The 25749-nt window shown below is 37.9% G+C and overlaps 1 protein-coding gene across 1 annotated transcript; it reads right to left on the bottom strand.

Annotated features, from left to right (window-relative positions):
• Positions 1 to 1107: 1107 nt before the first annotated feature.
• On the bottom strand, positions 1108 to 23529 carry LOC127636884 (docking protein 6-like). The gene is made up of 6 exons (XM_052117669.1): positions 23464 to 23529; positions 23243 to 23355; positions 20052 to 20345; positions 19335 to 19449; positions 6881 to 7053; positions 1108 to 6580 (listed from the first exon to the last, which is right to left on the bottom strand). The coding sequence occupies exons 2-6, from the start codon at positions 23300 to 23302 to the stop codon at positions 5660 to 5662; spliced, it is 1563 nt and encodes a 520-aa protein (XP_051973629.1). The 5' UTR covers positions 23303 to 23355; positions 23464 to 23529; the 3' UTR covers positions 1108 to 5659.
• Between the last annotated feature and the right edge of the window lie 2220 nt (positions 23530 to 25749).

Below are 25749 nucleotides of genomic sequence, written 5' to 3'. Positions count from 1 at the left end.
AGGGGTTAATGGTGAGGATGCCTGTTAATACACATTTTAATACCAGGCAATAAATAGGGCACACACACATGCAGCGGGAGTGTGTGTGAGAGAGACAGTGAAGTCAAAACTGATGCACTAGTTGAAAATATTTTCTTAATATTTATCTGTCGGGGGCCTGGGTATCTCAGCGAGTAAAGACGTTGACTACCACCCCTGGAGTCGCAAGTTCAAATCCAGGGCATGCTGGGTGACTCCAGCCCGGTGTTTTAAGCAACCAAATTGGCCCAGTAGCTAGGGATGGTAGAGTCACATGGGGTAACCTCCTGGTGGTCACTATAATCTGGTTCTTGCTCTCAGTGGGGCACGTGGTGAGTTGTGCATGGATGCCGCAGAGAATAGCTTGAAGCCTCCATACACGCTATGTCTCCGCAGTAACGCGTTCAACAAGCCACGTGATAAAATTCGCAACTGAGATTCGTCCTCTGCCACCCGGATTGAGGAGAGTCACTACATCACCACGAGGATGTAGAGCACATTGGGAATTAGCCATTCCAAATTGGGGAGAAAAGGGGAGAAATAATTAATAAATAAATAAATATTTATCTTTCAAAATGATGGAACGTATTTGAAATTTTCCATCAACCTTTCAATAAATCGGTAGATGAAGGAGAATTTTGGATAACGCAACCCCTGGCTGTGATGTCAAAGAAGCAGACAAGGGAAAATATCAAAATTAAGGTTGTCGATTTAACTTGTTAATTGTGATTAATTATAAAAACATTATGTGTAAATGCAATTATCCATGAGCCACTAAATGTATGTAAACTTCGTAATAAGGAATTTTCCAATTCAAGCTTGAAGTTCCACCTTCATGTTTCTGCAAGTCACGGTCAGTAGGGGGCAGTCAGCGCAGCTCCAGCTGAACAAATCATCGACAGCTGAATGGAGCTGATTGCTAGGGACCTGAGATTAAAACTATGATGTAAAAGTTTCAAACTACATTTAACATGGCACAGCATCAAAAAATGTGGCATTTATGGCAAGAGCCATAATAATTTTGATTAATTAATCAGCATATTATGTAATTCATTTATTTGATTAAAACATTTTATCAATTGACAGCCATAATACAAATATGAAGATAAAACAATCAGGCACTGGTATAACATCTATTATAATATAATGAAATATTTGCGATAAATATGATGCTTGAAAAAAAAAAATATTTCATCAGGTTAATTTTGAATGGCTGACAAAAGAAAAACAGGCTTTTTTGGGGGGCAGCATAATGGTACAGTTACATAATTTGCCAGTAGGGACTAACAGGACAGGCTAACCAGCTGATCTCTTTATTGCTTAGGTATCATCAGAGATTGGGAATGGTTCTCAATAACATGTTAATTCGATTTCAATACATAATTTAGTAAAATATGACTACTACTTAAAATTTGTACGATTACTTATATTAATCATCCTCTGATTAAATGAAAACAAACTTTTTAAGTATAAAATTAATTAAACTAAGGCTCTCCACACCACACCATTGTGCACTGGTCCGGTACAGTAGGTGTCTGTCTCTGCTGAGAGAATGACTGAGAGACGAATGGGACGCTGTGACATCTTCATTCTCAGGCAGGTCGGGATCCCAATCAGCTTCAAGCTGCTGGTCCCCTTGCACTGTTAATTAAATCAGTCTGTGAGAGAAAGATCCCCTCCAGTCCCAACTGCCACCAATGCATGTACCACTAACTGTAATAATTACTGTTCCATTACAGCCAAGCAGATTTCTTCAATATTTCTCAGGCTAGCAATCAAAGATTTCCTGGAAGAGCTGTTGAAGGGAAAGGCATGATAGATGAAATGGCAGAAGAGCTTCTGTTGTTTTTTCACTAAACATTTGCGTCAATTTAGTGTGCAATATTTTAGCACCAAAAATTTCGTCTTATTATCTCACTACTAGCAATACAGTTTAAACAGGTGATAAATGTGCTGAAATATTGCAGTGCCCTGAATAATTTGTATGTGTATATTTTTTAACAATCATGGCTGCAGTTATTTTTCAGATGATGATAAAATTATGTAAAAGAGCACAATAACCAGTCATCAAAACGTCTAGGTTACTGTTGTAACCTCCGTTCCCCAATGGAAGGAATGAGACATTGTGTCGAGTGAAGCGACACTAGGGGACTTCTTGAAGGTCTTGGTTACCTCTGAACTTGAGATAAGGCCAATGAGACATTGGCAGACAGAATTTGCATGTCCCTCCCTGGACATACCGGTATAAAAGGAGGGAATTATGTGTCTGTCCATTCAGGTTTTGCACTGAGGAGCCGAGAATAAGGCCATAGCAGATGCCTCCAAACAGGGTCGGGGTACCGTGAGCAATGAGCACACAGCCGCGGCCCCTGGGGTCAGCTCTGTGCCAGCACGTCTGTCCTGAGGGGAGACTCCACTAGGGAGTACCATAGCAGGCAATGGGAGGTCTCTTAGGAAGTGAACAGGTCTATTTGTGCTTTGTCAAACCGCTCCCAAATCAGCTGGTCCGTCTGGGTGTGGAGCCTCCACTCTCCACTGAGCATACCTTGTCGCAACAGTGTGTCCACTGCCGTGTTGAGGTTGAGTGCCGTGCAACGACCTCAGTTGCTGCTGGCTCCAAAGGAGGAGATGGCGGGCGAGTTATGACATATAACGAGAGCGCACGACGCCTTGGCGATTTATGTACGCTATCGTAGCGGTGCTGTCTGATCGGATCAAGACATGCTTGCCCCGTATTAGTGGGAGAAACCTCCGCAGGGCAAGGATTACAGCCAGCAACTCTAGGCAGTTGATGTGCCAACCCAGCCGGGGCCCCGTCCAGGTGCCGGCGGCTGTGTGCTCATTGCTTACGGTACCCCAACCCTGTTTGGAGGCATCTGTGATGACCAGAACGTGTGGGGACTCCTGTCCGCAGAAAACAGTGGTCTATCCAGGGGTTGAAATCTGGTGGCAGTTGGGGGTAAGGAACACACGGTACGTGCCGCAGCGCCATGCCCATCTCAGGACTCGAGTCTGAAGCTTGAATCTCATATGCATCAACCCCAGTAGTGCAATCGCCGCGGAGGATGCCATATGCCCCAGGAGCCTCTGGAATTGTTTTGGAGGGACCGCTGTGTCTGGCTTGAATAAGGTGAGGCATTTCAGCACCGACTCATTGGTGAGGCGCGCTGTCATTCAGACTGAATAAAACTCCATGCCAAGAAAAGAGATACTCTGAATCGGGGTAAGCTTGCTCTTTTCCCTGTTGACCTGAAGCCCTGGACGGCTGAGGTGCCTTAGCACCTGGTCCCTGTGGCGCATAGTGACTCTCGAGAGTGGGCTAGGATGAGCCAGTAGTCGAGGTAATTGAGTATGTGAATGCCACCTTCCCTTAGCGGGGCAAGTTCTTCCTCTGCAACCTTCGTGAAGACGCAAGGGTACAGGGACATGTCGAAGGGGAGGACTTTGTACTGATACGTCTGGATGTCGAACGTGAACCGTAGGAAGGGTCGGTGTCGAGGCAAGATAGAGACATGGAAGTACGCATCCTTCAGGTCTACCACTGCGAACCAATCTTGATCCCGGATGCGAGTTAGAATGTGTCTTTGCGTGAGCATTTTGAACGGAAGTTTGTGTAAGGCCCGGTTGAAAACTCGCAAGTACAATATCGGTTGTAAGCCGCCACCTTTCTTGGGAACGATGAAGTAAGGGCTGTAGAAACCCTTCTTCAACTCGGCTGGAGGGACAGGCTCTATCGCATCTTTGAGTAAAAGGGTCGCGATCTCTGCACGCAGGGTGTTGGCGTCTTCGCTGTGCACCGAGGTAAAGCAGACGCTGCCGAAAGGAGGCAGAGGCCTGGTGAACTGAATCACGTAGCCGAGTCAGATGGTCCTGGCCAACCAGCGCGACAGATTAGGAAGTGAGAACTGGGGGACCTCCGAGTACATGTGGGCCGCCCCGCTGTCGAGGGTAGTGAGAGTGGATGAGTGAGGAGGTCGGTTGTGGGCAGTGAAACGTGCCCTCCATGACCTCATCAGCTCACCATGCATCTCCGGGTAGAAAGGAACAAGGGAGGGGCGGGGAGGCTCGTGGCTGTGTGTGGTGCCCAGACACGAGGAACCAGTCGTCTAGCTGTGAAGGCTATGGGGAGGACAGTTCCAGTCCAGCCCCAAGCTGACAGCGGCCCAAGCAAGCATGTTGGCCATTTGGGTGTCAGCCTCAGACTGGGCATGCCGACCCGAAGGTGGCAGTCCAGTCGAGTATTCCACGTCAGACGACGGATGCAGCGGCAAACTCATCATCCAGCTCGGGGGGCACGAGGGAGTAACCAGACTGGCTGTGAGGCGATCCGCTCTCACCTCAAGCTTGGACTGAAGTCAACGAGCGTGCCAGGGGACGGGTGGTTCGTGGGGATCTACCTGTCAAAACCGAGCCTGCTGCCATCCCCAAATCGCCTCCATCGCCAGCCGGGTCATCCTCAATCCCGTGCGAAGAATGAGCGATGCGGGGGGTGGCTGGAGTGAAGTTCCTCTGTAAGAAGGAAAGCCACGACCGCAAAGTTGCCATGGTGAGGTTCTCGCAGTGAGAACATGCGTGTGATTGCTGCCAAGACACAAGAGGCAGCGCCTGTGACCATAAGGAACGGAGAGAAATCGACCGCATTCAGGAACTACACAGGGGTGGAAGGGCATCTTTATAAAAATGCGTCCTGAAAAGGACATGCTACGTCAGCCGTGTATTTGCTCTTTTAGAGAAAATAAACTATTTTACAAATATTCTCTTTTAGCAGCGCTGTCAAAGCGCCCAGGAGCAAGCTGCACTGCCGTGCAGAGAAGGAGAAAGCCACTGATATGCACCATAGGATCCAACAGCGTAAGCTCTGCAGAGGTGAGTGGAAAAGTAAGTGATCTCAGCTCGCTAATCGCACAACCACTCGGCTCCGAAGAAGAAAATCTGAATGGACAGACGCATGATTCCCTCCTTTTATACTTGTATATCCATGGAAGGGACATGCAAATTCTGTCTGCCAATTTCTCATTGGCCTTTTCTCAAGTTCAGAGGTAACTGAGGCCTTCAAAAAGTCCCCCAGATGGGGAACCAAACTTCCTACCCTAAACCTTAAACCTAAATCTAATCAACGGTGTCATAAAAGCAAGTGTGATATGAAGAATGCAATTGCTGAAGCAACCTTGTCACTTTTGGCTCACATGTTGACTCATGCGTTCTTTAGGACTCTTAAGAATCACTATCTTTTGCATTGCAAGTGCAACACTCCATCAGGCACAACTGAACAAGCTTGTATATGTAGTTTATGTAATGCAAATGTTCAAATGTATTGCCTTACAACTCATGCGCTATAGTAAAAGTGATTAGATGCGATAAGATAGCATCTTGTGAGGAGCAGACTGAAAAGTGTTTATAAACTGATATTCTGCCATGATTTCCATGATTTGTGTGAAAGTGAACTAGTGTTTATTTCACCAGAAAACTGTTGCTCTATGTACAACGAGCCACGTGAAAGTAATTTTGCAAAAACATAGTTATAGTAGCATGATTCTCTGAGACCAAGTAGAATTAACCATGGTATCAATTAAATTATCAATCAATTTATTAGTAGCAAATTACCCCTTAGTTTTGATTTTAAAGAAATGATCACGTTATGTTATATTCTCCTCCCCTTTAACTTAAAGTTGTCATGAGTTGAAAATGTCTCAACTGAACTTTGATTGGGATTGGATTGGGCCCCCATGGCATGTGAAGGGTCAGTGTCAGGACTGTAGAAAAAGTCATGTTCAGCTGTGTGGTCCGCCCCATCGTGAGCTCTTTGATTGGCAATGATGATCTCCTTTGGTTCATCGTAAACAGCGCTGAAATCCCACTCAGCTTTGAACTGGTAGTCCTGTGGCTCTGCGTAAATTGCTTCTGCACTGATGTTTTTTAATGTATCGTTAATTGCTAATTGCTGGATGGAATCACCCAACAAATCAGTCAGATCTTCTTCGGTCACTGTCTCTTCATGTGATCCCCCTTCATGAAAGGACGCAAGAGCAGATGACTGTGAAATGTCAGAGTCAGCCTTGAAAGAGTCTCGAAAAGATGCAGTCTCATGGATAGCTTTTCTCAAGTTTTGCCAGTGCATTTTAGAGGAAGTAGGATTTGGCTGAGCTTTTGACACTATGGCATATACTGGTTCTTGATTCTCAAGGTTGTTATTGATGCTTGTCACTTGACTTTTGCATTGTAGCTCTGTTGCATTCAAAGAAAAGCTCCTCAAAGTGGGGTTGAGCATCGGTGAACGCTGTTTCTGAACTGCTCTCTGCATATCGCCCACAGGTAAACAGTCAGATTGTTTAAGACTTAGGGCGACTGTGGTGTTGTCATATGTTTCATCTGTTGCCATAGTTTCTTGGACTATACTTTGATCTACACGGCTAAGGCGGCTGTGCTGTGCTGTGGAGGATCTGGGTACATTTTGGATGGCTGCACAGACAACAGTGAACAGCCTTTCACCTTGATGGGTTGCAAACTCAAAATTCCCCTCCCCGGACTCACATCTGCGACCCGCCTCAAAAGAGAAAGACAGCTGTGGAGAAAAGAGAAGAGAAAGCTATGGAATCTATTTTCAGGCCCGAAATGTTTGTCCACAATCACTCGAGCGATAATAGAGACATGTAATTTATCTCCCACGAGAAAAATGCATGCAAATTAAATTCAAAGCAATTCAATAAAAAAATCGCAGATGACAAAATTCACACCTGTACAATGACAACATTGGCATTCTCTCAGAAATTACCAAGTGGAATCAAATGACATATTTACATCAAGTCTTAAAGGAATAGTTCACCAAAAATGTTATTTAATGGTCAAATCTTTACCAGCTTACCGCATCTTGTCCAAACTTTCTGATGTAGCAGTATGGCCATTTGAAAAGCACCTCCTTAGTTTTACAGTGCTTCAGGAGTAAGCAATCAGACTGTGGAGTAAGGATATATTCCCCATACAGATTACACCGAAGCGCAGCCTCTGTACCCACAGCTATGACCAGATAATCTCGAACTGTAAGATAAAAGACACTTCATCATGAGTGTTAACATGACATCAGAAAAGACAGGGAAACATCTAGTCAATTGGTAAAGACCACCCTGTTTCAAACACATTTTATTAAAGGTGTACCGAGTCATTTACCTAAAGAAATAAAAAAGTACTTTTGCTAAAAAAAAATTAAATTACATGTACAGTCTGTATGAGAAGACCCCAGTTATATCAGTGGCCTTGAAAAGGCTGTTTTATTTTACATATAAGGAGGGTCACCGCATCGTGTTGGCTGCCATGTTGGGAGATTACATGACAAGCTGAAAATTACTCATTATTGGTTACCCCCATTGCCAGTCTCTGAATAAATTATTAATTGGTGACAAATATGTGTGCGACTTTTTCAGTAGGGTTGCTAACAAAAAAGTTGTACTTTTTTTTCACCACTGTATTAGCAGCCCTAAGGTCAGTAAACTGCCATTAAGAGTGAGCTCACCCATTTTAAGCCCATCAGAAATGCTCTTTAGCTATTTTTTTGCAGACATGTGTTTTGAGGGCTTGTGACTGAAGGGATGTGGGCAGTCTAATTTAGTGGTTTGACCCGGCCTTATGACAAATCATCTTAATAATAGCACGAGAAGCTGAAATCGAATGAGTGGTATGTACAAAAATAGGTACGACTTTTAATAGTATAGAGAAAAAGAAACAAACCCATTAGCGATTTTACTAGCCTAAGCATTAAATCTAACCCCTTACCAAAACCCTAACCCTAACCATGATTTTAATAGTAAAATAACATTTGTGTTTCACTTAAGAGAAAAGATAAAAAAGTCAGGGTTTGGAACAAGTCAAGGAAATCGTATTACAAAACATTCAACATCTGTCATTTGTAGTGCATGAATTAATGTTGAATTAGTTACCATATTTATATTACTTAATAAAAAGTGTTGGATAGGAAGCAAGCTTTACTGTACTGTATCAAAGATCATATTCAAAATGTTGGTATTAAGAAAATCCGATGAAAGTCTGTCTGGTTAAATAGGCAAAATAACATTTTTACCTCAAATAACAAGTATATTTTCTAACAGTATTTCTCTGTCCCTCCATATTAAATATTAGACTTTTGTTTTTAGAATTTCTGAAAAATAAACAAAGAAATGAATACTGCACAGTTAGGAGGAAATATGTGATATGCAAAAGAACCCGGTTAATTTACAGCATAATATGGGATGCGATAAACCAAAGTTTAATGGGTCAAAATCAAATGTTTTCTTTTTCAAGAAGATTTACCTTGAGAAAATAATATCCAGCTGACATAAAGTGGCATTCTGTAAAATGTATTATTCATTTAGCAAAAAAAAGGAAACCTAAATGATAAACATTAGGCTAAATAATGCTGAATTAAAAATGTACATGTGCAAAATGACAAGGAAATAGAACATTGGAACATTTACATTTTCACCCACTTTCTGCTTTCCAACTCCCCTCACTCCCACATAATCTTTTATTGCATATGTATATGTAGGCCTACTTACGTTTTTATCTGAAAAAGTAGGCCTCCTGAACATAGTATTTTTTAGGCTTAGCCTACAATTAATGACTTTTTTTATGTTCTTCTCCAATGTGCATAATAAAACCTTCATTGGGAATAGCCTGCACCTCTGACACAATCAGTGTCAGAGGTGCAAATAAGTTACAAATAAGTTACAAATAAGTTATATACAGTGCAAGTGTAAAGTAATGCAGAAGAGGTAGGATATGTTAATGAGTTTCAAAATGCATTATGTTATTTTTTTTTTTTACTTTTTGCCAGGAAATATTTTGTACACGAAATGTATGTTTGTTTAAATTTACAAATTTTAAGGATTTCACGTACAATTCTAATGTAAATCCACCCGCGTAATCAACATAAAAATATATATATTTTTAAATCTTACAGACGACTATGATTGGTGTATCCAGAAAAGCGCTGAGAAATATAACAGGTGACACATGATAACATTGTTTTTAAGTGCCACTTTAGAAAAGGTAGGACAATCATTTACTCATAATTATAATAAGGAAATTTTATAGAAAATACAAATATAGTGTAAAGTTAAAGTGTTATAAAGTTGTCCAAATGTTGATCGGGACATTAATCGATTATTAATCTCGATTATTCTGTTATTTGAAAACTTTTTTTAATTACAGGGCTGCACAATTTGAACAATAAATAAATTATTACTGCTTATATCTTGATTCTAAAAGAACAAAATACATATCAATTATCAAAACAGTTGTTAGAACTGCAAACTAGTAAATGATTCCTTTTTTCACCAAAATTAAGGCACGTTTTGCCCATGTTTTACTGCTAATTGAAACAGTTACTCGGGTGTTTACTCTTGTGTCCTCTTTTAAGATAATTTTTTTATTATTATTATTATTATATCCCTGCTATACAGTCTCAAGTGTCTATTTTGAAGGAAGCCTAATCAGTGGCGGAGCTAGGGGGTGGCCGTGGACCGCTATGTATTTCTGTCTTATTTACTTTCACCTGGAGCTTATATTCTAATGCTGCAGTGTATTTGGTCATCATGTTGAAAAAGGCTGCATTTTATGTAGGCTAAGCATCGTAGGCTGAAATTTGGCTTGGTGCAGAATAATCTTGAATAATGTTAAAAATGTTAAAAGTCACCTCTTTGCAGCCTGAATTTGTTCAGAGCGCTAAATCTTTGTGACACCTGCACTAAAAACAGTCTTGACACAGCACAACGACTGAAACAGAACGCCGGTGTCTCGACATGTGTTTTTAACTCTTACGTTATTTTTAACTTGACATAGTGTCTGAAAATCTGCAGGTCCTTCATGAGACACTGAAAAAACAGGGAGACGTGGTACAGCAGTCAAGGACGTTCATAAAGCACCTGTTAACATAGAAAAACAATGGAAAAACTGAGAAGAAGCACGCAAAAACACGTTCAGTGTAAACGGCCCCTCATTCATGTGTGAGTGAGCGTGCATGGGCGAAACAAGTTCGGAAGGCCTGTATATTTTTTTCATAAATTACAAACCCGAACTCAAAGTCCTACTGACCCGAACCCGTCGGCTTCGTGAACTGCTCTGAGACCACAGACATCAGCGTATTCGCACGTGTACCCTGAACAACATGTCACCCCTCAAGCGGTTTTTACAGAGCATTCCTACTTAGGCCGGGGGGCCCCCGACATCCGGGGCCCCACGAAATTGCGGGGTTTGCATGGTGGTTAAAACCACTACTGATAAAACATATATTATCAAACAACGAAATGGAATTCATTTTATGTGCATCGAGCACAGAATGGCGTATAATTATCCTGGTGCGCCACACATACGAGACTCGTAAACATCTGCGGTGTGCTTCTGTATTTATGTGTGTGCTCGAAAGAGAAACAGTGATTGGTCAGTAGAGAACTTCTGAAGAGAGCGTGATTGGTCAGGTGAGGTGAAAACAGACTAGGAAAGAACTTGTGATTTGGTCTATCATGCGTAGACACAGCCTATAATGAAAATAAACAACAATTTGCAACTTTACCTGGCTGACACCTTCTGTTTGCTAGCTAATATCACAGACGATTATGCTTAATTAACCGTGAAAGGCAGAAATCATGATCACGATTAAAATACAATTAAATGTGCAGCCCTAGTCCCTATCATCCCTACCTAAAATTACGCCTCTAGAGCCAAGTATTATTATAGTTATCTTGTTACGTGTTGGCTAAGTCTTTTGGAAGTCAACAAAACATCTAAAAGTGGGACAGAACAAAAATAAATGTATTTACATCCACTCTCATTTCTTACTAACTTTTCTACATCAGTGATAAGAAGATGTAGCTGCACCAAGTTTTAGATTTTTCTGTCACTGAAACATACTGTGCACTTGGACCAGATGTCAGTAGGGAACACAACCTACTGCTTTTCCTTTGGAGATAGCTTTGAAATTTTAAATTCGATGTCCATGGGAGCAGGCAGAAGTCAGAGAATGCAGCCTTGTCTAAATTCAGCCTTTGTTCCTTCAGTAGATTTTAACAGCTGTCATTTCCTCCCCGCTCTACATCTTCCAGGATGAAATAAGCTCTCAGAGTGTTGGCTTGCTGCCCTGAGAGGCTTCACTCGTGACCGTGAATGTCAGATTTATTATTTTTTTCTGCTCATTCTAGTTGGTAGTGCTGCTAGGGGAGAAAGCTGCATGCAGCCATGCAGTGTTCGCATCCAATCCAGAGATACAGAGAGTACACACAAAAAGCATGACTCCGAGTTAACCTAGATGACTCACAGACACACGCTGTTGTTAGTGTCAGTCTTAAAGCATTAGATTTAAAGACAGAAACTTTGTAATGAATCCAAGCTTTAATAAATGGCAGAAGACATGGGCATGACTTCACGAAAATTGCGAAGGCTTGGCTCATTAATTTTAACAAGGACATGCACAAATAAACATGATCTTGTACTGTTTTAATGAAAACATAGAATATGTGATGTACTGATCCAGACATAAGGTCTGTATTGTCTGCTATAGCGCCTCTTGATGCAACGTTATAAGTATACTCTCTAACATTTTCTACATTTTGGAATGCAACAATGCACAAAATCGAGCTATCGTAGGTAGAAGCCTCTGTGTTCATGTCCTTACACAGAGTATATATTGGCCTCAAGACAAGTAGGCCAGAGACCTCCAAATGGGGGCGGCATCTCCTAATGGGGGTGGGTTTACTCCAAAAGGCTGCTGCACCAACTCCAAAAGGAAGTGTCACTTCCACGCACGGTTAAGGTTAGGGAAAGGGTTAGGGGCTGCCCGATGCCTGCAGCTATACACTATTTGCTTAAGAGGGGTTATGGTTGTAGTCAGCCCTAATATAATTTGTATTGATTTTATTACTCTTTTATTTATTTTTTTATTTATATGTTTCATTTATTTTTATTTATATTTAAGATACCTAATTTTGGTCAAATTCTAAGGCAGCATTGTATGTATGTTGAGTGTTCCGAATAAGTCACTTAGGCGGTTCCATTTCTGTGTCTTGAATGCCCTTGATGTTAATAATGCTGTTGTCAAGGAGTTTTGTTTGTTGTCTAGGCTATCATGTTAAAAAAAATGCTCTGTTTTGATGCTAATTTTTCCTGATTTTATCTGTGCTTTGACTCAAATCAGGACAAGGCAATTATGTTTATGTGTTCATTGATTTACGCTAAATTACGCATCTTGATTTCAAGGGTGTCTGATGAGAACTGGCAAAGTGTTAATCAGTCTCTGATTGTTGGGTCACTGATTAAAAAGAGTCTTAATGACCTCTGTTCATCAGCATATCACAAAAATGAGAAGAGATGATACATTTACTTGATACATTAGCTGTGAAATATATAGTAGGGTAGCACAATTATATATTTATAAATTTCTCGCTTTATTTCTCAAGCATCATCTGTTTACTAATTGAAGACATCACAAACGATGTGTGATAAAAAAAAATAAAAATAAATTAAATACTGCCTCTCATTTGATTTCTTTTCATGTGCTATGCCTTTATCCCACAGTTGTATCAAAGGCACGCTCAAAACCACAGCATTGTCAGTGGTGTTATTAGAGACCACCACAAGGCCGATGTGAAGTTCACTTCAATGTGAAACTGCAACACCTGCATAAATAAGATAGTAGGGACAAGTATCCAGGGACTGCACAGAGTATTTTGTAGATGTGTCTGGAGTTTTTCCAGTAAAGGAAGGCAAGATATAGTAAATGTAATCCCAGCAGCAAGCTACAGATACTACAAACTATGTCTCAACATAAAGAAAAAAAGGAAGAAAGAAATAAAGAAAGAAAGAAAGAAAGCACACCACTTCCTTCCTGTCTAGCTCATGGGTGAACACACTAAGCATCTATGGGCTTAAAATGGTCTACAGCATCAACAGCACTACCCCAAACTGAATGTTTGTCAAAGTCATCCATCTTCATCTGACACCACCCATTTTATTCATCCTTTCCTTACACATATCCAGATTCCCATTTTGTCTGTTTTGCATCGACAAATTTGAGATTATGTTTGTAATTGTATACTACTCATAATATTTCTGCAGTTTATTCATATATATGCTGTAAATATGTATACTGTGTAGTATTCACATTTCTATGCATGGGCACCGTGATCACATTGTTATTTTTTAGCATTTGTACATTAAGTGTCATTCAATTACATTCACAAGTTTGTATGTTTGCAAAGACACCAAAATGTACAGTATTAGCATCTTGAATGTAAAACTTTTTACGTTTAAACAACTTTAGAGACAAATCTTTTGTGGTTAAAAGAATTGGATGTTTTTGAACAATTGCAAATACACACACAAATCAGGAAACATGTGAAACACATGTTAAAATTACATTAGATTATATTCAAAATAGCCTACTATTTCTGTAGTACAGGGTGCAGTGTTTTAGTTGAGACCAGCTCATCTGAGTCCAAGCCCAGTGTGAGACCAGAGTAGGTTGAGTTCGACTCAAGACCAAGACCAGAAGAGGGTCAAATCCGAGTCAGGTCCAAGACCAGTAATGTCTGAGTCCAAGACAAGAGTTTTTTATGAAAGTATTAATTGTATATTTTAAAGAACTATTGAATATAGGCTCATATATCAAATAAACCTCACATATCATTTTCTTAAGCTTAAGCTTACAATATTACCAACTGAGAATAAAAATTAAATAAATGACACGTTCTAGGTTAAAAGAACAAATCGGTATTACAATTATGGGATGTCAATGTTAACAAAATGTACGTGAAAAACGTCTTGGTTACTGTTGAAACCTCCATTCCCTGATGGGGGGAAAGAGTGTCGATGTAGTGACACTAGGGGTCACTCTTGGGTGCCCCAAACACCTCTGATTTTTGAGAAAAGGCCAATGGGAATTGGCGAGTGGAATTTGCACGCTACTCCCCCGACATACGGATATAAAAGGAGATGGCTTGCAACCACTCATTTAGGTTTTGCGCTGAGGAGCCGAGACAGGTTCCCGGCAATTTCAGCGGTAGTACAGCGTTGTGGCAAGAGGGACACTGTATTTGCTAACCTGTTTGGCCAATTCGCTGAAAAGGACCAACTCAGTAGAATTATTTATTTGTGAATTGGGCATCACTAGTTCTGATTCTATGCAGCAGACTGAAATGCGGGACATACGTGAAGATCTAATATTGTCAGTCAAAAATGTTTGTCAAATAAGTCGAAGCTTTCACTGTATACTGTATATATATATATTATGTCAGAGTCCACACTTGTTCGAGTTTGAGTCAAGACCGAGTGAAAGTACTCACGAGTTCATGACAAGACCAAGTCCATGAAAATGTGGTCTTGGACTTGAGACCGTATTCGTATGTAAAGATTCAATCACACATACAATTTTGAATGTTTGCATAGACACCGAAACGCACAATATCAATGTGCTGACAAGATCTGAAACATAAACCCTTTTATATTTAAACAACTTTAGAGATGTACATATGTTTTCCAATCCTGTAGGGTTCAAATAATCGGATGTTTCAGAACAACTGCAAATGCACACACAAATCAGAAAATGTGTGAAACACATGTTAACATTACATTAGTTTATGTTCAAAATAGCATACTATTCATACTATTTCTGCAGTATGTATACAATGCACAGTGTGCACATTTCTATGCATGGACTTTAATATTTGTAGGTATTCGTACATAAATTGTGATTCAGTCACACATTTAATTTGGTACGTTTGCATAGACACCGAAACATTACATTAAATATTAATGTATTGACAACATCTGAAACATAAACTCTTTTACACAAATGTTTCAGAACGCTTTGGGGTTCAAAGAGTCAGATGTTTCTGAACAATTGCAACAGCACACACACACATATCAGTAAATTAGTGAAACATAAAATAATATTAAAATAAGGACCAAAAGTACAGTATGTGCTGTTTTAAAATACTGTAGGCAATATTCAGTATAAACTCTCCAGTTTGTCATAGCATGCTAGTATTCCATTGCAAACATAGCTTGAGTTTGCATCTGTTAAATCAAAGACTATTAAAAAGTCTCAGATGATATTCATGTGTTGCTTTGCTTGCGTTGTCAATCATACAGCCTTAAAAAACATTCACATAAACACTCCGAAACATTTAAAGATGTTATGAATAAATCACTGATGCTGTTTAAATGGTTATGAAAACATTAAGACAGATGCCAAAAATGCCTGGTCTGCTTGCCTTTCTGATTGTGAGAATTTCAGCATCACATGAAAAGCTTTGTAAATGTTTAGATTCCACCTGCTTGCAGGTGTTTCTTTGATGTCAAGCTTCTTAAAAAAACACATCATACACCACCCACAACCATGCGACTCAAAACAGTCTTGCTCGTCCAATCAAATCTGTCAGGGGATGGTTGCAATCCAATTAACTCTGAAGTGCTGCAAGCCTGACCTCTAGCAGATATCTTTAAGCTAACTATCACATTGGATTTAAGAGACAGGCAGCTTGACTGCAATGTAATTCAGGTCGGCTTGACAAATATATGGAACTACCTTTTTCTTACAAAACATTCTGTTAGTTTGTACGTTTTATTTGAATAATGGGCATTTTGTTAAATGTACATTTAAGAACATTTATTAATAACTTTCTAAAATAATGTGAGTCGTTGCCAAGAAATTGTTATGTGGTTATTTATGTGTTCTGAGTGTTTTTTAGTATGTTGCTATTCGATTGTTGTTGGGCTTTATGGGTGTTTGCTAGGTGGTTATTTACTGCCACCCAAGTTTTTATACAGTTCCCCATGGCTCAGGATCCTCCTTCAGTGTAAATGTATGGGATTTTTTTTTTCTTTTTGTCCACCAGCTTAAAATCACTTAAAAAATGTTTTCTTGCCTTAGAAAGCACAATTAATAGTCATTTAATGCTCATGAGTCAGTCTAGTGATTTACTCATAATTGAGAGCAATTTCCTCAGATACTCAATCAATGACACAGAAACTTGTCCTTTTGGTGTAGTTTGATACAAAGAGATTTACACGTTTTTGCATTCAAGGATAAGTTACAGAACCTGAATAGTCTTTAGCTCTCATAGCTTTGAATAGTGTCCAGTTCTTCTTTATAAATGGAGAAGTCTTGATTTATCTAAAGAATTCTTATATGATGGCATTTGGAACAGCAAAATGAAGAAATGTCACCTCTCCTCTGATGAAAATAGAACTGCATCAAGTTCATAAAGTTCTGGTTTTCAGTCAAGCAAGTTTCCTTATCCTCTCTCTCTCTCTCTCTCTCTCTCTCTCTCTCTCTCTCTCTTTGTCTCTTGCTGACCTCTCTCATTCCTCCACTCTTTTTGCATTTTTGCGAGTGCCGCTCTAAAAAGTAGCACAATGAAACCCAGACCTTTGACAGTCTGAGGTCTTTCACAAACAATGCTAAAACGGAAGTTAGAGCTCTTTTTTTGGCCTTCTGTTCTTTCAGCTCCCAAAATATTCTGACAAACACTGTCTGAAACTCACAAGCACTTGAGGCTGAGATTCTAGCTTTCAACAACACAATTAAACACTACATTTGTGATTGGAGGTTGCCTTTGCAAAAGTTGCTCCCACTATATGATGGGTTGTTGTGGGTGATGGGGGTCAAACAGAGGATATCTGTGAAAATGTCAAAACTCCCCTGACAAATGTTGTCTCCTACTCTCAAAGATACTTATGGGCCAATAGAAGATCTTAAGCTGAAATGAAAAGGAAGTCAATAAGAAATGGCCTTGGGTGAATTTGAGGACTGCTTTCAACCCTCTGCTTCATTTCATTTGTCATCTCCCCTGAATAAGCTCTCTCTATACATATACCTGAAAACAGTGTCCCCTCTTTACTGTCCTTTAATGGAATCAAGGTTGGCCACCTGTGGCCCAAATGGGCAATTTGGCTCAGGCCTGAGGTTTCTCTCGAAAAAGAGGCTGTTCGTCCTTGCAACAGGACAATCTAAAATAGCTTCTCTCTCTCCTATCTGACCCTCCAACATCTCTAATATCACCTGTTAAGGTGGAAAAAATGTAAGCGATATCCCTCTTCAGCAAATGAAATAATAAACTAAAAACACTTATTTTGTATCAAATAAATATAGGAATCCTATTTTTTTAAATGTGGATATATTATACTTTCCTAATCCTCTCTAAATGCCACATACATTTCCATGTCATGTTGAACAGAATATAAAAAAATATTTCTTTAGATATTTTTTTTCACTATAACCCTTGGGGAAAGTTGAAGACCCAATAAAAACGCTTGACAAGTGCAGTTTTCATACTTTTGTTGAAATATTTCTTATTGAAAAAGGAATCAACTTTTTTTTTTTTTAAATAGATAATAGGCAGTAATTTGCTAATAAACCGACAAAAAATTATAAAACTCCAACTTTGATACCATGGGGTTTATAATGGATTAGATATTGTATGCAGTAGAGCAATGGTCGGGAACCTTTTTTCCATTAAGGGCCATTTTAGTATTTAAGAAATTATTCGCGGGCCATATAATTGCTTGCAATTTCTGATTGTAGGTTGAACTTTATGTTCGCATTCCGTTACGTGCTCACACACCAAAAACACTAAAAGGTCTGTCTATTATACAATATTTTGTGTTGTTCAGTGGCAGGCCGGGCATTAAAATTCTAGGCATTCAGTGTGATTCATGTCATTAAGAAAACACAGTTTCACAATGAATAAGACACCCTATGCCTTTGGGCAGCATACATTATGTCGCAGCTAACTAGTAATACCAATTTACATTTTAAAAACACGTCCACGCACGAAAGCCAGAACACTTAATGCTCAAGCAAGCCTCATTTTAACTGCAGCATGACTGTTTGGTGAAATGAACTTCTCAACAAAAAAAAAAGCAGACATTCAAAAATCATAATTTTTCATATGAATCTACCAAGGAGGTCTATAATACCTGGAAAAATATATCTGTAAAGGGATCAAAGGAAAGGAGGAGGCGAGAACCAGCTTGACAATATAAACAATAGTTTTAAAAGAAAACTGAAAAAAAGGCGAACACACACAAAGGTTTCAGACAGCTGCCTGTAAACCTGTCCCACTGCACTCTCCAGTCAGCCTTTATCCCTCTCTGAGGCTTGATTAGTCTGATTAGGGGCCAGGTGTGCAGCATCATGACCTGACCTCGCCCTCCGCCCTGCCACATTCCTCCCTTGTTCTCTCAGGCCAGGGAGCCACCAGCATGATGTAAACGGAAGGCGAGAACTGGCTTAACAATATAAATCATATTTAGGAAGTTGTAAAATCATAAGTAGGTTATAAGTAGGAAGTTGTAAAATCAGATTTACAAAGTGGAATGGAACGCACTAAATTAACTTGATCCGACACGCTCAAGCAAGCCTAATTTAACTCCTGATGTTGTTATAACAATGCACAAAACACCAATTTACATGAAGTGAAAATTAGTCCTCCTTTCCTGATTAATATATTAAGTAATCACACAGTCATGTAGAACATCTTGTGTTTTTAAATCCATAAGGATCTCTTTCTTTCGCTTTTAAATTACATACATCACTTAAAGAGTGATTGCATCATTCAATGCCAGCTAGAAGGCCTTGACCGGGACATATCCTAAAGATCACACCCACCAAGAACAAATAAATAAATCTGATTGGCTGATGAATCTGACAATCTGACTTTAGTTGCTCATTCATTTGCACTGTTGAGGGATTCTATGGAAATACCTCAGACTCATGAGCTGCATCGGCTTGTCACACTTTGCTTGTAAGCATCAAGGAATAAACTTTTAGTTTTTCTCTATTTGCTTGTAGATTAATTAAGAGTGGAGAGTGATTAAAATTACATAGGCAAAAAGGTGATTGAAAAATATTTATTTATTTGGCATGTTAGGCCATCAGAGAAGGCTTTGATGGCCCTGAGAATTCAGTACTGTGTTGTTATCATTTTAAATTATTTTTAAACATTATTTGAAAGGAATTTTTTTTTTTTCAGGTTAATTGAATCAAGGTCATTTTTTTCTTTTCAAATTATTTCTCAAATGGCATCGCGGGCCAGGTAAAATGGTCTCCCGGGCCTGAGGCCTGATGTTCCCCACCCCTGCAGTACAGAGTAATACAAATATTTTTAAACTAATCTTGATCTTAAAGGTTAAAGTTTCTTAGGGTCATTATGCCTCTATAACCCCATTTGGAGTGATAAAGATGGTAGAATAGTAAAGAATAGAACATGTATTTTACATGGATAGAGCATGTACTTATATTTTGGTTTTTAGTTTGACCGTAGTTGCCTTACCGATCTCTGCTGTTTCATAGAGAGAGTTTTCCTGCATCTCCATGGACTGGTAACTGCTCGCAGATTCAGGGTAGATATTATTCTGTCTTGTTAATTTTTGATCAGACTGCACGTCCTGAAAAACACAACTGGTTTTGAAAAAATTCTCATTTGTGTCTGGAAATGTGTATTATGTGGTCAGTAGGAGAGACAGGGGCATTAGTTTTTTTATTATTTCCCTTTATAACTCACACACTATTACAAATCTACCTTCCAATAGATTAGGGCGCGGGGGGGGGGGGGGGTGTAAAACTGATTTCATAGGGCCCTGATTTCAAGAGTGGGTTAAACTTCTGTAGCAAATATTATGTTTGTGTTCACATTTGCTCTAACAGCAAAAGACATCATCCACTATTACTTTTCCACAACTTTTTAAAAGAGGAAAAAGAATAGAGAGGGATGGATTACGAAAGATGCCAAATTTATTGTCAATCCCTCAGCAGCTGTAATAGAAACACTTTTTTATGAATGGCAGGGTAATATAACACTAAGAATAATGCTATACATTTACATTAAATAATATATATATATAAGTTAGCTTGATTTATGCTTCTAAAGTAAGGCAGAAATGCATCATTACAGTCAGTGAGTTCATTGCCCCCAGTCTTACCTAATTAGCAAATGTACTGTGATTATGTATCATCATTACGTGCTGTGATTTGATGTGAATCAACCTACTGGGAATGCCTGCTCACACAGGCTTGTGATCCAGCCTTTCACCTCTGAATTTTGGGCAGCAAACACATAAAGTTTCTCCGATGTTTCCATAAGAAAGGTGGCACAGTCTTTGGGGCAGTCAGCCATGTTGTTTTCTGATATCCGTATGCATTCTCTCAGTCTGATCACTCGTTTGTCGGGTTTGCGTTTGCTGGAGCCCTCCTTTAAGGACATATGTTTGTGCTCGTACAGCTCCAATCGTGCCACACTGCGCCAGCCTTCTGCCACCACCACACACCACACCTTTCTCCATCTCTGAGGATGATACATGCACATTATAGTATATAAAATGCTTAGTATGGTTCAATATCTTTGCATTAGAAATATATTTTAGATATAACTATTATGATTTAATAAATATAGAACAAGCACACTTTTAAGCAAAATATTTTCATAAAATTTCTTTTTTTTTTTTTACGTTTTAAAAGACAAAATATATATATGCAGTCTGAATAGCTATACTTTCCTACTATAGTAGTATGTCAAAAACAGTCTGCCAATGGAGGAGTATGTCTGAAACCTCAGCATTCATTATACAGTAAGCAAGAAATACCCAGTTAACCTACTATTTCTGTTGAGATTCTGAAGTGCGGACAGCTCTTTTCAAAAGTAAGTGATATACTGTATATCAAGAAAGTTGTATCACTGTGCTTGTTTAACAAAACCAGAGTACATTATTTTCGTGATTGTTGTTATTATGTCATATATTCGAGTCATGGGTCAATACCCACGTCACCGGATGAATGATGTACAGAATCTGTTCATACTATTCACCTGCATACCAAAATAACTTACTGTTTAACCAGCTGAGAAGTGTGTCCTTCATCAAATACAGTACATACTCTGATGTACTGTATTTGTTATTTCAACTTGTCAAATTGTTATTAGTCTTAAATTATTACAAAAAAACTATGAAATTCACAAGTTAAAACATCATATAATGTGTATTTGTTGTGCTTTCAATATAGCAATTTTACAATTACAATAATTTACAATTCACTCCTTTTTTTATTAGCATTTCACATACTGTCCCAAATTTATTAGGAATTGGGGTTGTACTTTGAATCAGAATTATATATTCTAATTTCTTATTTAATGTCTGTAATGTCTCAAAAACATGAATATGTCACAATTTAGTACAAATATGTGTACATCAATTTTATGGAATGTTTTGTATTTATTTATTTTTGGCATTTTTCTGAAGGTCTACTCTTTACAGATAAAAAGGGGAATGGAAAATGCACACATCAGTCATGTTCAGGTCTTAGGAAGTTAAAAAGACAAAGTATATTTGAACACTTTCTGTTTGTCAAATGTTAGTGTAAAATAAACTAAACCTGTGGCTACTAGGACACTTGAAGGAAAAATACTTAAATTCACAAAACATGACCATGAGACTAGTTGAGTAAAAGTCATTTAAAAAATGGTTAATATAATTGAATGTCTAGTATAATTTGTTTGCTGATTCCACTTGGTTTGATATAATTTTTTTGTCTGTGACTTTCAGACATACTGTTAATTTTTAAGTGTCCAAAAACATTTTTGTGTCCACTGCACATATACACATACATACAGTATATACTTTACAATAAGGTTGTATTTGTTAACATTAGTTAACTACATTACTCAACATGAACTAACAATGAACAATACTTTTACAGCACCTCTTAAACTTGGTTAAGCTTTTCATGTGTAAGGTCTAAATTCCCATGTAGTGCCCATTGGAGTGAGTTATTTTTGTATATGACACTGTGATACAGCGGGTAGTGGGGGACATGTTTTTTTTTTATCATTTTAATTTGTGATTTCTTGTCATAAAAAATAAAATAAAATACTAATAATAAAATTCACATTTGAACAAATGGGTTATGTCTGCTGTCTTGTATTTGTTTTATTTTTTTATAAATTTTTTAACTGTAAAAACGCATCTCCACCTAAGCAGACATGGCTGCATGCATGGGAAGATTGCTTTTAGATATTATGGCTGTGCATATACAAGCTGTGGACTGTTATCACGGTACTTTGGTGACAATTAGGCTGTTTGTTACATAAAATAAACATATCATGTGCATGAAAAGACTCTTTGAGTAGCTGTTTGTTTTACAAATATCAACCGCAAGTACTTTAATCAAATGGCAGCACGCATCAAAGGAAGATTGCGTTTGATGTATTGACTGTGCGTATAAGAACTATAAACTTTTTATCGTGGTTCTTTGGTGACAAGTTGGATTTATGTATATAAAATAAACTTATTCTGTAGTTTAAAATACTGTATGAGTAACAGTTAGAGCGAATATAAATTACAGACCCTTGACCAGTGCAGCCTGTATCGGCGGTTTGTTATCAACATATACTAATACATTTTTAATAATAAAATGTGTATGTTTTAACATTAGTTAATACATTTAGAACTAACGATTAACAATTGTACATTCATAAGTTCATATTAACCAAGATTAATACATGCGGTAAAAATATTGTTAATTGTTAGTTTATGATATCCAATGCATTTACTAATGTTAACAAATATAATGTATGTAGAATATAACACTTAATGTGAAGTGTTACCACATACATACACAACAAATGAATGCTTTACATTTGAACCATGTCTATGAAGGTTGTCATCTATAACTTCAACTTTTTCAGGGGCATAGCAGCATTATTGTTCTTAGAAATGTCTATATTTGTCTCCCCACTAATTCTGAGATCATCTTTGAAACATTTGAAGATCCAGCACCCACTTTTTTAATTCACTCATTGTATGCTCATTGTGTCAGTATAATAATCAAATCAATAATAATTCAAAACCCTGTACCAATAGACAGCTACTGAGATGCCACACTATACAGATGCAATACATAACAAAATGTGATATTCTGAAGAAAAATTGCTCCATCACATTTTAATGTTTTTTGTTTTACAATTATATATACAAACATGACATTATTTGTATTTATTTATTAGGTTTTATTGGTAGATTGTGCTCAATTATTTATTGTTTTATAAAAACTTAATGGCAGTATCAATGGCAGCAGTTTCTATCTTTGTAGCCCTCAGTCCACCAATGCATGCTGAATGCATCCGTCAATGCATTTCTTGAGCTTATCTTGTGAAAATACTTGAATACTGCTAATTATGTTGACTCTCACCTTGCCAAAGCGTTGCTGGTGAATGTAAAGCACCCCTTTTCTTCTGATGTCCTCCTCCATGATTCTTCAGCAGGATTTTACTTAGTTTTATCTACGTATATCCCACCCTTTCACTATTTTATGAAATAGAAATAGTATGTTTATATAACTCATATAACTGTATGCTTGCATTTAAGATGCATTGCTGTTAAGATTGTGGCATTTGTGAATGGCAGACTGACCTTAAGTGATTTGTCAATCTTACTTCCTGTCTCACATGAAGTGTAATTCAGTCTTGGAGAAGTCAGATGAGTGGGTGTGTGTCTGTGCAGCTGTGGCTTAGGTTCATATTCATATGATTCTTCCTGTTTGACACTATTTATGGGTGAAGACTAAATATCTTGACATCTGTAAAATGTGTGAACACGATTGAACATCCTATTGTTGCCACACCAGAATCAATTACATGATCATGGGAAAGATTCCTTTTTTTCTTACATCTTACAACAACAAATGCTCTACATATATTACATATAACATATTTGTCATCCCAAATAAGATTAACATAAAATAAGCCTATAAAACTTAACATTATCTGCAAACAGGACATAAAACTGAAAGCATTGCGAATGAACAGGATTAGAAGATATTTCATACTTGTGCTTTATAATGTGGAACTTGTGCAAAAGTTATGCAACATAGGTACTTTTGTCAACTCAAGAAATTTGAAAAGACCGCAGGAAACTGTCTTGTGTAAAGGTCATATCAGCTGAACTAGAATGGATGTTCTTGTTAAGACACAGTTCTGATCATGCATCTAGAGTTCCCCTCTGTGTCCAATGGAGGCTATTACAGCACACTCACAAACATAAAATCATATCACAAACAGGGTCCCGCCTCCCCGCAACACGAATGGTGGTCCCATATGTATTTTATTTTTCTCAGTTTTTTAATACAAGTACATTGACACATCCATTTATCTGATATCAAAACTGTAGTGTAAGTAGTAGGGGAGACCGGTGCTAGTTGTCACAAGTGCTAAATCTCAGTAGATAAAAGGGATTGAAATTACATTTTTATTTATTAATTTTTTTGCAATGTGCTGGTTTAAATAAAACTAGCTCAAAACCCTTTTAAATTAGGGTAATTCCTGTGAATGCCATGATCCAAACTAAAATTCAGTATTAGTCTGTCATATTTGTATAATACATTAGCTCTTAAAACAGATGAACTCAATAAACAAACAACAGTGACAATGGCATGTTTTATTATTTTTTTATATTTTATTATTATGTATTATCAGTTTATTATGAAGGTCCAGTAGGTATCCACATAAATGTTTTCTCTTGTGACATGAATATTTAGGAAGGTTTTCAAATGCGTTTTACATGTTGTCATTTTGTACAATTTTTATAATGTATATTGTCCAAAGCAATGTTTTCCCATTTTTGCAGACAGCTTACCAGGTATAGTGTTGCAACATGTTATTGGTGCATGTTTGTCACAAAAGGTGCATAAACTGACTATATATTTTTTTACTAGCAATATGAGTAGAAAGGTTAAAAATAAACAAATTAATTAGCCAAGAATTCATGTATGTATTTCAATTCATAAATTGTATTTCAGAAATACATTTAACCTGAGAAATATTTAGCAAAAATTGTCTTATGGTGTTTTGGAAAGATTCAGTTGGCCCTATTTTTTTCAGATTTAACATTTCCTTGAATGCAAAGTATGGGTTAAGCAAGTGAAACTACTGAGTGATACAACAACTGTTGAATACAAATGCTGTATTTTATTTTAAATGCAAAAACATGCTGAAAATTCTGTCATGTGATATTCTGCTGTCATCTTCATTGTCATTTTCACATTGTGGTCTGCAGGAGTCTGGTAAAATTACATATTCAAATTTTTACACAAGCACACACATATATATATATATATATATATATATATATATATATATATATATATATATACACACACCAATCAGCCACAACATTAAAACCACCTGCCTGACATTGTGTAGGTCTCCCTCGTGCCACCAAAACAGCAGCAACCTGCATCTCAGAATAGCATTCTGTGGCTTGTGGTGGCACGATGGGGACCTACACAATATTAGGCAGGTGGTTTTAATGTTGTGGCTAATCAGTGTTTATATATATATATATTTAGGCTATCACAAAATTAAGTGCATATATTCATCCACCAGACAATTGTAAGTAATGATTTGTAGGGAACTGTCTAAGTACCATAAGGTATTATGGCTTTAAAGGGGACATGACTAATAAACAAGCTGATATTACTTATTTCACATAAATGTTTTTAAATGTCTCATTTATTACTTATCAGGCTGCTTGGCTGCATTAATAATTTTTTTTATGTTCAGGATGTGAAACCTCACAGTTGGTTTAAGCCTTTCATTTAAGTGTATATTATTTTATTTTTTTAAATGTCATCTCTTGTCACCATGTGTGCTTTCGTTTGCTCTCACAGACATTGGAAAAGTGCTTTAAGTGGGGTGCTTC

Source organism: Xyrauchen texanus, chromosome 44 (genome assembly GCF_025860055.1).
Source record: "Xyrauchen texanus isolate HMW12.3.18 chromosome 44, RBS_HiC_50CHRs, whole genome shotgun sequence".
NCBI classification, from domain to species: Eukaryota; Metazoa; Chordata; class Actinopteri; order Cypriniformes; family Catostomidae; genus Xyrauchen; species Xyrauchen texanus.
Note: the sequence above shows the minus strand (reverse complement) of the source record. Positions and strands in the feature narration are given on the sequence as shown.

Coding starts and splice junctions, on each gene's coding strand:
- LOC127636884 (XM_052117669.1), bottom strand. CDS start 23,302: ATGGAGGAGGACATCAGAAGAAAAGGGGTGCTTTACATTCACCAGCAA. Junction 7,054..19,334: donor CTATGAAACAGCAGAGATCG/GTAAGGCAACTA, acceptor TTTATCTTACAG/TTCGAGATTATCTGGTCATA. Junction 6,581..6,880: donor GAAAGTTTGGACAAGATGCG/GTAAGCTGGTAA, acceptor TTTTCTCCACAG/CTGTCTTTCTCTTTTGAGGC.